Source organism: Patiria miniata, unplaced genomic scaffold, assembly GCF_015706575.1.
Source record: "Patiria miniata isolate m_02_andy unplaced genomic scaffold, ASM1570657v1 HiC_scaffold_3, whole genome shotgun sequence".
NCBI classification, from domain to species: domain Eukaryota; kingdom Metazoa; phylum Echinodermata; class Asteroidea; order Valvatida; family Asterinidae; genus Patiria; species Patiria miniata.
Genome location: NW_024037069.1, coordinates 19,102,974 through 19,117,693, shown reverse-complemented (window position 1 = coordinate 19,117,693; position 14,720 = coordinate 19,102,974). Strand labels below are relative to the sequence as shown.

General features: G+C 38.4%; 1 protein-coding gene and 1 long non-coding RNA gene across 13 annotated transcripts in view; both read right to left on the bottom strand.

Annotated features, from left to right (window-relative positions):
• Positions 1-4,888: 4,888 nt before the first annotated feature.
• LOC119737763 overlaps positions 4,889-14,720 on the bottom strand; it is a 70,017-nt gene continuing 60,185 nt past the window's right edge. For all 12 annotated transcript variants that reach the window (XM_038212338.1, XM_038212339.1, XM_038212344.1 and 9 more), the window contains 6 exons: positions 13,477-13,725; positions 11,823-11,906; positions 10,581-10,622; positions 10,164-10,274; positions 9,154-9,291; positions 4,889-6,362 (listed from right to left, as the gene is read on the bottom strand). In XM_038212338.1, the coding sequence (XP_038068266.1) occupies positions 6,163-6,362; positions 9,154-9,291; positions 10,164-10,274; positions 10,581-10,622; positions 11,823-11,906; positions 13,477-13,725 (824 nt within the window). In that variant the 3' untranslated portion in view covers positions 4,889-6,162. The remainder of the gene's footprint in view (positions 6,363-9,153; positions 9,292-10,163; positions 10,275-10,580; positions 10,623-11,822; positions 11,907-13,476; positions 13,726-14,720) is intronic.
• Positions 6,700-8,082, bottom strand: LOC119737765. Its single transcript, XR_005272405.1, has 2 exons — positions 7,799-8,082; positions 6,700-7,607 (listed from the first exon to the last, which is right to left on the bottom strand). It is a non-coding gene; the product is annotated as an uncharacterized LOC119737765 (long non-coding RNA).

The window sequence follows — 14,720 nt, the reverse complement described above, 5'->3', positions numbered from 1 at the left end:
TCAATTAAACCAATTGAATATTTTTGGCGCGAAATTTATATATTTGTAGATCAAAAGACGAAAATGGAGAATAACTATTTTGCAACGGATATAAACGCACATATGAAAATCACCATAGCAATGTTCCCCCAGCTAAAATACCATGGCCGCATCGAACGCAGATAAAATGGTTTTCTTCTGTTTTGCCCTTTTTTATCGTCTTATCTTTGTATTAAAGCCGACCAATTCTGGCAGAGGTGTGCTGAGACTGAATAGGATTAAGGAGTCCGCTATTGAGAGATTATGTCACCGAGATTGTTGGGAGAGCAAGGATTTAATGAAGGACAGCTTTCAAACACTGTTCTTTCAACCGATTGCAACCTTTAATCTTTAAACCGTTAGATCTTATAGGCCATATTTCTCACTTTAAGGTTTAAAAAGCAAGCAGCACTGTGATAACAGGGAGGGAATACCGCTCAGGGGGAAAATAGCCAGTTGTTCGAAAACAAATACATGTAAACATTAAAAAAATACTTTGAAATAGAGAAATTGTACGTTCTAACATTAAAATCAAAAGGTCTTCCAAATCGCTGCGTAACGAGAGAATAGAGGTTTTATAGCATGCATTATAAACCCAAATATCATCGCTGAATCGTTCAAGATAAAAAGTCACCTTGAAGAAAAGCGGATTGCTTACGCTTTTTAAACCAAGCGAATGGAGTTTTGACTCTCTCGGGGAGAATATTTATCAAAATAAACCCCTCACAGAATAAAGCCACACATTGTAGAAGGTATAATGACGTTTTTCTCGTCCATTCACGGTAGCGCGGGCCTTCTAGGTATAATGGCGTCATTTATACTAAAAACGGGGACAGGAAAACACATTGACACCCGAGACAGTGCCTCTTCACATTCGCTTATTTCTTACTTATTGCACATTATCTTTAATTTGCACAGGTGTTTTGAAGGCTGATCTGTTCTTTAGTGAGCGAGTATTTCAGTGGCGCCTTATTCATGCGCATTTTTTTTTTTTTTTTTAGAAAATCCGAGAAACAGCGCGCATTGGGAGGGGTACATTGCCTCATGGTGGCGCTTTAAACGCCCATTTCTTCAATTATGTCTGCTCTATTCTAGTAACAAACAGCTTAAAATGGTATTTCACAAAGTTTCTTAATTCTACCAGTGCATTATAGCAAACTATAATTTGCATATGAGAATGAAGCCAACATTTCGCAACGAAGATGTCATTTTTTGATGATTCTCTGTGTCTTCCTCGGTCAACCCAGAAGGCAGGATGCAAGCAGTGCCAAAAAGTTATTTCCCATAGGCTTCAAGTTGTCCCCTGGAAAACAGCCGGATCAAAAAAAGCAGAAATGGAACACCGGTTAACTTACTGATCCCCTGTTTCAAGGACTTTTTGGGAAAAACCTATCAGGTCTCTTCGTGTGAAAACGTACGCTGAAAAAATTGGCCTGGGTTCATTTTAAGGGTGAAAACTGCAACTACCCAAAATTGGGTTGTCCTTTATATATACCCAATTGTTTGGGTTAAAATTTCTGTTAAATTCAACCAAAACTTGTGGTTATACCAAGCTAAATTTAATGTGGTCTTGTATCACAAGTTTTGGTTGAATTTAACAGAAACTCTAACCCAAACAATTGGGTAAAGAACAACCCATTTTAGGTAACTATGGTTGCAATTTTCACCCTTGCTTGAGTTAAATTTACCTGGGCAATTTTACAGTGTGGTAAAGCACGTTTACTCTTATTTGCACACTGAGATCTAGGGGCCCAACCCACAAATTTACAATTGTAAAACTTTGAAGAAGGCCAGATTACCACATTTTTTGGCACAGTGCCATCGGAAGACTTCCACGACGTCACGAAAGGTCAAATTATTTGAGGGTACTTCATCCAACCACCGTGGCGTGGGTTCATAAATTTTGTTCAACCCCATCCCACTGAACTGCACTTTTTAAGACATACTTCATGTACTTTGCCAAACATTGTAGAGAATGCCAGCCACCTAGCGAAAAGAAATTTGTTTTTCAAAAGTAAAGTACGAGGGCGAGTTACCGTTTATCGAGCAATCGGGCCCACCCCACCGTCACAAACGACTATAATAAGAAGGTAGGAATGTGGCGTGGTGTTCCTCAATAGAATGCCAGCCAAAGGGGGTTTTATTGTAGGAATTTAAATTACCTCCGACTATTGTGTATCGGTCTGTCTCTTTTCAAAGAGACCCCACAACCATCAGAACGAGCCTTCGCTTAAGGTTATTTTCGTAAGCCTTTTGACTGGGTTACATAAGGCTGATTTGCACTGGTATGTAAATTAAGTCTGCTTTTTTATGAAGCTCGTTATGAGAGTAAAGAAAAGAGCGGCTCTGTATCGATTTTTGTCGGTTCCTTGGACACTCGACCACGGATGACTCGACGGGGCAAGTTGAATGAAATAATGGCGGTAGACAAACCAGCACCTTTTTAATGGAAACGCTCATGGGAGTCGAGTTTAATGTGCACGGCGGGGTCTGGATAAAGTCACTGAGTTCAGACCATGGCTCAGACCAGTGAGCAGCTTTCAACAAGGGAAGTACAGCCAAGATGGCGGCAAGGGCGGATCCAGAACAAAAATTGGGGGGGGGGGGGCAAAAAAAAATTTGGTCCCCCCAAAAAGTGGGTCAAAAAAATTACGGCGTGGGGTTCGGGGCTCGCTGAAGGGCCTCGAAAAATTTTGGATTCTAGATGCTCTGTGGTGCGATCTGAGGCAATTTCTGACCACTTTAACCAATTTTTTTTTGAGGAAAAGATGGTGGTGTACTCATTGCCTGCCTTTATTGCGATGTCACATAAAAAAAAAATGGTTTCGTTTTTTTGGGGGGGGGGGGGCATGGCCCCCTTTGCCCCCCCCCCCCCCCCCTGCTTAACTGATGAGAGAGAGATCTGAAATTTGTCGGGCCCGTTTCGGCTCTTTGCGCTTGGAATACTTCAACAAGATGGGAAAAACTTCAAATATCTAGCAAGCTAAAATTAGGGTTAGAAATTGAGAATTTCGCGAGAGTTGCCCCCAAGGCCTCCAACTCCACTGAATTCATAAAGACCACGCCCCAATGCAAACCTTCCTTCAATTTCAATCATTTCATGAAAGTGATACGATATAAAAAGGGGAAAGCTTGACACTGTTTTACATTTTATCAATACAAAAAAGGGCACTTAACTCTTAAATGAAGGTCTACATTGTGCTTGGGGGGGGGGGGTTATAGCTTCTGGTGTTTTTAGGATTCTTTGTGCCAAATTGAAAATTGGCATACAAATGAAAAAGTTGAGTACAATAGGCCTAAAGGGCACAAATTAAAGGGATCATGACATGACTGTTACTTTGGAATTTATTTTGTGTAACTTTCTACTTCTGTTAAATATATGCAACTATTTGACGTCCTTTTCGGTTAAGTTTATTGAAAGTACCCGTCTTTAACTTTAAACTTTTAAAAGTGTCCATGCTTTTCTCGACAACTGAGGGCGCTGTTGATGCGATGTCGTTTTCAGGAAGACGTTTCAAAATCATGGCCCCCCCCAAAAAATTCATTGAAAACATTTAGCCTACGAGAAAGGTTTGCTTATTAGCTTACTCATTATCATGCACTGACAGAACAACGAATTGCCAAAGACAAGAAACTTCGTGACGCAATTATTGATCCAAACTTCTGGCAAAGTTTGGTACAAAAACAGCTGTAAACATTGAGGTTTCTGCCTGAAATGACGTCATCGTCATTTGCTCATGAATATGTAAATTTTCATTTAGCACAAAAAACCAACAAAGCACCAAAATACCCTTGAAAATAGCAACATAAAAATACAGGTTATATGCAACACAAAAGTTCAAGAATTGCTTAAAAAAATACATTACATGGGCCCTTTAAAGTCAAACGATAGTTCAAGTGATTGCTTAAATTGGTCAAATTCGTGCACCATTTAAAAAAATGTGAATACTCAAACAAAATGACACCAGGAATAGAGCGCCACTAGTTAGCTTACTACAGGGCGTCCTGAACTAAAAATTGTACATGTTAACCCCTTCATGTAAACCCATGCAGATGTTTACACCATCTTCAAGGTAATATATTTAGCTTGAGAATACCGTTTATTTTATTGAGATTGCTTTTGTAAATCCAAAGATATGTTTGAATAACGGCACAGCCAAGAAACCCATTTTGTGCCACTTTCTGTGAAGCAGTTAAAATCAGTATAGTCCTAGTCTAAAGCCAAATTGCTTTACTGTTAGTGATTTTATCATTTTTAAGCAGTGTGCAATATTTATTTATATTTAATTGAGCTTTTTCGTTGAAGTTTTAAAGAAGTGAACCTGTCTGTACTATTAAATTCTTTCAACATAAGAACAAAACCCTATTAATGGAATGTTTGTCTTACACCCATAGGGATAATATCTTATCAAAAGACCCATACTGACATTGTCTGATCTTTGAAGCACTCGCTTCCTAAAAGTGGCACAGATTTTTTTTTTTTTTTTTGGCTTTGCGGTTATTCGAACATATCTCTGGATTTACAAAAGCAATCTTAATAAGAAAAACCCGGTATTCTCAAGCTAACCTTGAAGATCGTGTAAACATTTGCAGCAAATTCCGGTTGTAAATTGGCAAAAATGGCGGGGTTTACATGCACCATTATTTTCCGAACACCCTGTATAGTTCGCATTCATGCAAAGTCGACCTTGCAGCGTTAGGCTTTATGTAACAAACAACAGAAGATAAATCGCAGAAGAGGAAATCACTATGGGGTCTCATATTGGCCACAAAAACAAACAAACAAGGACCAAAGGACAGGCCTGGGACAGCTAGGCCTATTGTACTTTTACGGTATCCGCATTCAAAGAAACACAAAAATGCGAGGTCATTTTATGGACATCAGACACAATTTGGGGTGTCGGTTGTTTTATTGATTTCCACGCCAGACCGATTTCATTCGGTACAAAAGCTGTTTACAAATTGTCTCCTCAATCATATCTAAATCTACACATAATTTTACAGATGGCTAACTTGAAATATAGACCTCACAAACTTAAATTTGATTGAAATTCATACAATTGATATTTTTTTTTAATCTCAAAACTACTTTTATATAGAAAATGTCATAATAGTTCTTACATAATTTTATTAAAAAATGACCATGCGATATAAAGCAGGCTTCTTGGGTCTGAATTCTGATTGATTTCTGATCAACTTTATTAGTTAGCAGATTGTAATTGCGTCTGATCCATTTGCAGGTCTAAACAATTAGTCTTTTTCCATTTAACAAATTATCTGCTTATGTGTAGTATCTAGCAACTGAGCTACACCTCATGTTTGGTTTTGCAATGATATCCAGATTAAAAATACAGACTTTTAACTGATTACAATCAAAATCAAACTTTGATTAATTAATACAAATTACTGCCACCTTTTTTTTAGGATAAGAATCTATTGCATAGATGACCAGCATGCTGCCATATTGCAATGCATCCAAATAGGCTAACGGGATAAACCCAAAATATGCGTCAAATTTCTCTGAAGCATTTAGTGTTACATGTTTCCCAACTTTAGATGTGCATAAAGGACTTGATTAAAAACTACACTTTATGGTTAAATACAAAAAAAACACTTAAGTGAATACAGGGCTGAAATTAAAGATACAGGCTACATGGGAATAATGAGGCTATGGCTAACAGTAACCAAGTGTCTATGGGAAGGGCTTTCAGCCGCTTCCATTAGCACATGTGTAGTTGAAAGCCGCAGCTGCAGCCGCATCCTACTTACTTGGCTATGGCTTAAAATTGCACACACACTATGGTAGCGGCTACAGCCGCTTCCCATAGACTCGTGTGTAATATCAAGCCATAGCCAAGTAATTTGGGCACAGCCTTAGACATGGCTTAATCCTCTTCCTGAAAATTCTCCTTCGGATAATCACATATTTCACAGAAACTTTGTAAAAACTGTTCTAAAATATACAAATAAAAGCTGCATTAAGAGATTTAGAGGCTAAAAACTACACAATTTTATAACACTATTAATAAAAAAAATATTATAGAAGGATTAAAAATTTAAAAAAATATGTTGTTAAGTTTATTCATGGCTGGAAGCCGCAACTTGGACAGCAGGGACCCTTTTCAAAACACAAATTGGGTGGTTTTACTGCACAAGTGTCGCCTCGTCTATGCGGAACTTTTGGTTACCGGTGAAGCGGCGGGGGGCCAGGCGGCAGATGGTAGCAGCCAGAATGATGACGATGGTTCCCAAGATGGCCATGGAGCCTCCTACGATCAGCTGCATCGGTGAGGTCCACTCAGGACGGGGGGCCAGGTCATGCCCGGGATCTGACATAGATTTGGCTGCAGAGAGGTAAACAACAGACAAAAAATATATATAAAATGGGGAGTTTCAAGTCTGACTGTGGAGTTAATTGCCTTAACTCAGTGTTTAAGTGAAGTCGTAACAAGTCCATCACAAGTCCATCACTAGTCCATCACAAGTCCATCACAAGTCCATCACAAGTCCATCACAAGTCCATCACAAGTTTGCCACAAGGCATCCAATCCCAATTCATGTTATGAGTTATCACCCTCCCTCCCAAAAAAAGTGACAAAGGCATTCAAGTGTGACTTTTCATCCACTTTTACTCGGGTGAAAGGACCTGTAAACCGACTTGTAAGTTACAAATGACAGGAATATGGATTTGATTACAAATAGACGTAATGAAAAGAATACCACAAGACATTCAAACGATTACATTGAGTTGTTGTCTAAAGCAAGCACCCTTTTAAGCCAAAATAAACCGGTTCCCATAACCTATTTTATGCTTCAACCACAAGAAGTTAAACAGATTTTTTTTTCACATCGACCCCAAATATAAAAAAACCAAACTAACATATTTTAGAGTACAGTTTGTGCACAAGATGGATTAGCAAAGAACCTTCATGGGGAAAAAAACCTTGAATGTCCCACTGAGTTTTCGAACGGGCATGAACACTTAACTTCCTTTAACAAAGCTTTTAATTGTAAAGAAATATTGAACTGGACTGTTATTGCTTAAGAAACATTCCTGTCCTTTTATTCCCAAGGTAAAAAGATTTCAGCTCAATGCATACTCTCGGCTTTCTCAACGACCCTTCTCAATGGAAGTGCACTCCAAATCGTGTCAACATGGATTTACAAGAAATCTTCACACGGCCGAAAAATGTCCTCAACTTCAATATTTTTGAAAGAGTTTTTTTTCTTCTGAATGTCCTTCATTGCTTTTGTAGATTCAAATTGTACGGATTATGGAGTATTAAGAGGCTTATCCAGATTTAGTACCACACAAAATAATTTGTTTATGGGAATGTGGCACGATTAAATTTTTTTTTTTGGTATTTACTACTGTGAACGACCCCCATGTCTGAAAACACAAGGCATAAATCCTCGCTCATGCCGATTTTTTTTTAAAGAGAAACGTGAGGATTTGAAGTTGCAAGATTTTGTAAAGTATCAAGGTGTTTTTTTTTTGTTATTGTGATAATTGCAGCCTACATTATTTGAGCAGATGAGCCCTAGACAAATGCAAAGAAAAATCTGACCTTCAAACCCAAAAGTTATTTCTATTTGTGGCAGGGCCAAATTTATCTTGTATAGTTTTCATGTATGTAGTGTATAGTAAATAGGAGTAGCTCCCCTTAGAAACAGAAAATCATTTTAGTTGAAGTTTAGATGTCCCCCCCCCCCTTTGTTGGTAGTGTGTCCCCCTGTTTGTTTACTTAAGCCCACATGTTCCCCCTATAAAAGCTGCCACATATTCTTTGTATCATTTTGTGATTTGTAAGATGAAATATATCAAAGTTTTTTTTTTTATTGTTCTATTCATTCCTGTACCCAGGTTATCTTGAGTTTTATCTTCAAGGAATCGTCGACCCCGATTGGCTGATCCATGGTAACAACAGAGCGGTGTTACCTCATGTTGAATGGTCAATACTACATGACACGTATTGCAAATCCACTGTCAGATGCGCATGTTTTTAAAAAAAATTATAATGGAATAATTGCACCTTGTACACCCTTATAAGGTGCTACATAATGGGTCTCATCTCTCTTATAAACTTTATTTACCTTTCTTTAAAAATAGACATATCTCCAGCGCCTTGAGTACCTAATAGTTGGTAGATACGTGCGCTATATAAGACTCCGATATTATTATTATTAAATCATGACCACAGCATGCGAGTCATTCTGTGAATTTAGTTTCAAAGTGTGCCATTTTGCCTATCTCTGTTTCCTTGTACGCATTTTGTAATTTTCCATCCAAACATCATTAAGAATGACTACCAATGATTTTTTTATTTGTTGGGGAGGTAATTTGCTATTGGAGGACGACTGCATTAAGGAGGTTGAGTCAAAAAAGCGAAACCCAAACCCCCAAAATAATATTTCATATTTAAAAAAATATGTAATGACTGGAAAGCCAATTTCATAAGCTACTTTTAGATGAAAAAATACTGAAATTGCTCAATCCGTTCAAAGAATATCACCATTTAAACGCAATGACCCTCAAACCTCCTTTGTCCAAAATTGCGATTTCAAGAATCGTTGTAACAAATAATTGTCTTCAAACATCACCAACGATAAAACCTCAGTTTAAAAGTTAAAAATAACCAACAAAGTTCTTTTGAAGGCCCGTCTTTTCAAAAAAGTGGATTTTATCAATCAAATTGTTTGCCCTACCAGGGTTGTTAATAAAGATATAATGTACTACAGTTGTTGAAACAAGTATTCTGTTTCATTTTCTTGTTGTTCCAAACAGTAAGGATACACAATAAAAAATTTTTTGACGAAACAGGTTTTAGGGTCATTGCGTTTAAATGGTGATATTCTTTGAACAGATTGAGCAATTTCAGTAATTATTTTTTCATATAAAAGTAGCTTATGAAATTGGCTTTCCAGTCATTATTATTTTTGGTGCTACATATCTTTTTAAATATGAAATATAGTTTTGGGGGTTTGGGTTCCGCTTTTTTTGACTCACCCTGAATCAGATCCCACAGATGTCCTTGGCAAATGAACAGATATGAAAAAAAAAATATGCGAGATCTGCAATAAAAAGGGTTCTAGAACCAAAGTCAGCCAAAAGTTGGTAAGAAAATTTGCGCTCACCTCTCTTGCAGTGGTAGCCTTCCCAGCCGGGGTTGCAGACGCACTGGTAGGTGAGCTGGTTTGTTGCCGTCAAGGACTCCACGCAGGTGCCGTTGTTAGCGCAAGGGTTGGGCTCGCACACTCCTTTGATTGTCAAAGCTGAAACATCAAACATATAAAAACAAAATTCTTATGAATTGTTATAACTTGCTTAATGTTCACATGCATGTGAGTACATAAGTTACAAAAATATTCAATGTTGGCCAAGGTATTATGATACACGATACTGTGGGGTAAGTTTTACAAAGGCTCAGTAAATTTGTAGGCTAAGCATATGTTACTGGGAAACCATTCATAAAACTACACTTATGTTTGTGGACAAACACAGAGCTGTTTGGGCAACTTTTTTTGTGATGTGACATTTTCAAGTACAAGTTCCATTCAGGCAAGATGTGTAGTTATCTTTATAATAAATGAAGGCATATAAATATGTGATAACTTTCTCATAGGGCTTTGAATTATGATGTCACATGTAACGTGATGATGTCATGACGTCACATCGATGTTCATCTATAATCATCTATAAAACCTGCGCTAGAGGCCGCTCTAACATTTTATGACATCACCGTTAATTTTAAAAATAATTTTAAAAACTTTCTAAAAACAAAAAAATCTTAACAAAAACAAAAGCTGCTTCGGCAAATGTGCCAAAACAGCCAAAAATGTACATCACATTATTTTTTCAATGGTATTTTTTTAAATTTGTTTGTTTGTTCCCTGCCAATTATGTGGTAAGCTGCAATGAAATCGTTCTGGATTTCGCCATAAGCTCCGCCCAACATTCGATCCATTCACCATTTCTCACTGTGCTTGTGGCTGAGTTTGACCGAGCCTACTGATGGTCACCTGACCAAAAGTTGTGATCCTATTGGTCAAAGCCTCCTCCTTGATTGCAGGCAACAAAGGATCATTGTCAGCCAAGTTCTAACTTTCACTCAGGCATTAAGGAAATAATGGGTCAAAACTGGTACCTTGTTCGCAGAGCATTCCCTGGTAACCCTCCGGGCAAGCGCAGGTCATGCCACTTTCCTTGTCGCCAACGCAAACGCCGCCGTTCTCGCACTTGCAATCAACTGTGGGGACTAGAAAATATGAAATAAACTTGAACTTTACCGTTTCTTTGTAATGCCATAAGTTTGCATTTTGTTACAAATCGTACATACCTGAAAAATATATTCGAATGGAATAGGAGAAAGGGTTGGCCCTGGCCCCCCCCCCCCCCCCCCCCCCCCCACCAAAACAAAAATCCCAACAGACCCAGCTTCCTGACATTTTTGATGTGAGGGCAACAACAATATTTCTTCTGTTTTCTGTGGCCTTATGGTTGCCATGGTAACAAGACTGCATACAACTATATTCAAATTGAAACTATTCAATTTCGAATTTACCCGCTGCGATTTCTTCAACGTCACGCCTTCGTCGTGCGTCGCCTGCATGAATAAACACAAAATCAACAGTTAATGAAATACCGGCAAATATCTATATCTATTAAAACACTGCAAAACGTACTACAGAAGTAATGCATAATTGAACAAAACTGATTATTTTTTTACAAAAGGGCCGGTGACCATTCAGAATGACTATGTGTCATACATATTCATGATCGTGAGCCGAGTTCTCATTGGTCAATTAACCATCATGTGTCAGCTGCTAGTTTTGCTGTTTACCAAAAAAAAAGGCACGCAGGGTTTTCAAGCACAGGTTAAATACACATGTGTAGTAGACTATCGCATTGGTTACCAGTGCGCTAGTCTCCTATGCATGCGCTTTAAAGAAGCAATCGTGGAACTAGCGTACAGGGGAACTCGCGTGCGCGAACATCGCCCTAGCAGCATGCAGCAACTATGGAAAGATGGGGCATATGAACATGTTGCCGAGAAAACTTATGCGTAACTTCATGAAATTTTTGTGAATTGGCTAGGTAAGAGGTGTAGTAAAAAAAAATAAAACATGCTTGAGTTTTGGTAGCCAGTCAATATAAGCCCCGAGCTGTTTGAAGTTGACAGACTAGTTCCCATACCTTGGGGAGCTAATATCAACCAACTACACTTGACCAAAAAAGAAAGTCCCCCTTATTACTTTGTTGTCTAACTCAAAAACTACTGGGCACATCTTGCTCAAATTACGACTGATCAGTACAGAAATTCCTAAGCAATCCAGCTCTACTCTTTGTTTGGCCCAAAACAGTGATGATGTGTACACAATTATGCAATTTATGACAAATGGTAGCGAAAAAAAGTTGCACTATTGCATACGTGCAAGGTGAGTGTGAACCACAACTTGCACGTACACAGAAGTGCAACTTTTTTTTGGTACCATTTGTCATAAATTGCATAAATTTGTACACATTATCACTGTTTCGGGCCAAACAAAGAGTATGGCTGGATTGCTAAGGAATTTCTGTACTGATTAGTTGTTATTTGAGCGAGACGTTCTCACTAGTTTTTGAGTAAGACAAACAAGTATTGGAAGGGGGGGGGGCCTTTCTTTTTGGTCGAGTGTATCAACCCTCCAACCATGTTTGATTTGTGTATTCAGAGTTCAGAAATTTTAAGCATTTTAATGACAAGGGCCAGATTGATTCAGTCGATAGTTTTTTTGTTGCTCTTTAATTGAAATGAAACACTTACCCAGGCACAAGTACTCGTTGTCACGATAGTAACAGCTCTGGGTATCAGGGCATGGATTGCTGTTACATGGGTTTGCAGTTGCAGCTGTGCGACAAAAGAAGAAAAGTAACGGCAGAGGTTAATCTCACAAATAGTTGCGTGAAACTGTTTTTGTATTTGTATCCTTACTACTTCAAATCTATCAAATCTATCAAATCTATTTTTTTAGAAGGAATCAGGAGTACAGACCGGGCTTTATGGTCCCATTTTATTTACATGTATACAAATTGTTTGATTTGGTCTAGCTAGCGGGGATGGGGCTGTTGTTTTCTGTTCTGTTCTGTACATATGGTTCAGGCTTTTTAATCACTATTGTGTTTAGTTATCCATTCTAGAGTCTTTAAATAATCACATTTTTAATTTAATTAAAATTCCTATTTTATTTATATAAATTGTTTGATTTGGTCAGGCTTGTGGGAGGGGTTAATTGTTGTTTTCCATTTTGTCCAGGGGTGTCTACTTGTCAGGCTTTTTAATTACTATAGTGTTATGTTATCCAATTTTAGTTTTAAATAACCAAATTTTAAATTTAATTTATATTCCTTTTATTTATATTAATAGTTTGACTGTAAAGTGCCAGGGAGCATTTTTGAAATGGATTCGGCGCTATAGAAATTTCCATTATTATTATTATTATTACATTTGTTATAAATTGGATGTTGTAGTTACTGTCTTAAACAACCTTCAATAATTCTTTTTTTTTTTCAAATGGTATAATTTCAGGCGGAATGATTTCACAGGGTATTTGGAACCAGTCCTATCTTCACTTTGAGCTAGGATTTTCTCGTTAAATCGTTAGGTATGCTTCCTAGTGTTTGCGAATGTTCCTACATGCTTTTACAGGTGCTGATCCAGAGTTGTTTTTTTTTAAAGTTTTAACGCCAAAAATAATTACAGTTGAATCTCGTTAGTACAAACTCTGTTAATACAAAATTCTGGTTATAACAAACATAAAGCCTTAGGCCAAAAAAAAAAAGTCTCCGGTTTCTGGTATGCGCGCGTGTCGCCATAGCCATGCGCGTCGGCAAAATGAAAAAGGTTTTTTTTTCAATGAAAGATGATGTCTCAAAACCGCCAAACTCACTGGTTTGAGTGGAATCCTGCTGCTGCACAATTTTAACGTATTTTTATATGGGGTTATGATCGAGAATAAGCTTTATGTGGCCTCTCTGGTCTCCCATAATATTTGCACTAAGTTTAGTCGGGCACCATTTGCAGTCATCAGCCGACATTTGAAGCAAAAAAACAGGTAAAAAAAACAGGGCCTTAGTCCCGACTGTGCATTTATGTGAACAATGAATGGGACTGATGTTCCTCTTAATACAAAATTCTGATATAACAACCAATTTGGCTAGGTCCGAACGAGTTTGTATTAACGAGACTCGACTGTAATAACAATTATAGTAATAATAATAACCTATGTATCAGCCTGTCCGTAAAAATGGCACCAAAAAAAATCTGACGCCCCCCCCTGCAAAAATCCCCTGATCCGCCCTTGCTTTAAATGCTTTATATTCACGGAAACAAAAAGGTAAATACTAAGGCGTGTTTTTTTACACAATTTTGTGTGTTTTGTGAACAACAAAAGGTGTTCGTCACAAAAGATGGAACCTACCATTGACTGTTACGGTGAATGTGCATCTGGCCTCGTTTCCAGAGTTGTCGGTGAACGTGTAAGTGACCGTTGTGGAGCCGAGGTTGAAGGAACTGCCGGGCTGCGCAGTGGTCACACGGTTGACCGCTAGGCCGGAGTTATCGGTAGCCGTCGGCTCGGTCCAGCTGACCACGGCACTGGTGGCATCAGTGGCTGCCGTAGTTACTTGGTTGCTGGGGCAGCCCGAGATAACTGGTGCAGTTTGGTCGCCTAAAAAAACACAGGGGGAATTAACATCAAGGAAATGCTAACCAGTTCGCGTCGGAGGACGTGATAACGCGCACTGGCTGTTTTTATACACAGGCACGCCTGACGGGTTAAGATGTCAAGCGTGCCTGGACTCGCCTCCGGGTGACGTCTAAACACGATAATCCCTTGTGTCTTTTGTACACACACACAAAGTTCTTGAAGTCTGTGGAGGCGAACCATGCGTTGATCTTGAATTGGCTGCTGTGTACGACTTATTGTTCTACAATTTACCCTCCGTTGTACACCCCGAGTGTTGAAAAATATGAGGTTTTGGCAAGAAATATCGTACAAATACTGTTGAAACGACTCTTGCGAATCAGTATTTGTGGCGTTTGGCTGTGTATCAGAAGTTGGCTGATATAGTTTGCCTTTTTCAAAAATTCGAAATTTTCGGCAAAAATAATCCTGCCCAATTTGGTTAACCGGAGAACGTCAATTGGCAAAAGGTTGAGACATTTAACAAATGTTTACTGCTGTGATGTGGGAGGAGCCATTTTTAACACCCAAAAATGGCGAACCATGCCAATATTAAGAGTAAAACAGATGCGTGGATGCAACTTACTATGCAAGAATTAATTAAATCACCGCAACCTTTGATAACTGCAGGCTTTCTTGCCTGACATGAGACTAAGCGGTTGCATTTCTCAGTCGTGCGGGAGTCGTGCGGGAAAGCCCTACCTATCTGTTTTACAGACTGAAAACGTGGCCGTTCTAGACCAAACGGGCTGAAGCCAATGCTAAATGTGATGTTTTTGTAAGGCTAGGATATGGCTATCCATGAAATGCATTTCCGATTTGTTATATTGATCAACTTGATTTCAGTCGTCCATTTAAAAAAAAAAAAAAAAATATTTGTGACATAACCGTCTGAAAATAATGGGTGATGCTGTCGAATATGTACAAATGAATCCAGAAAAACAAGTGCAAGTTGACGTGAATTCACTGTTGAATGTTTT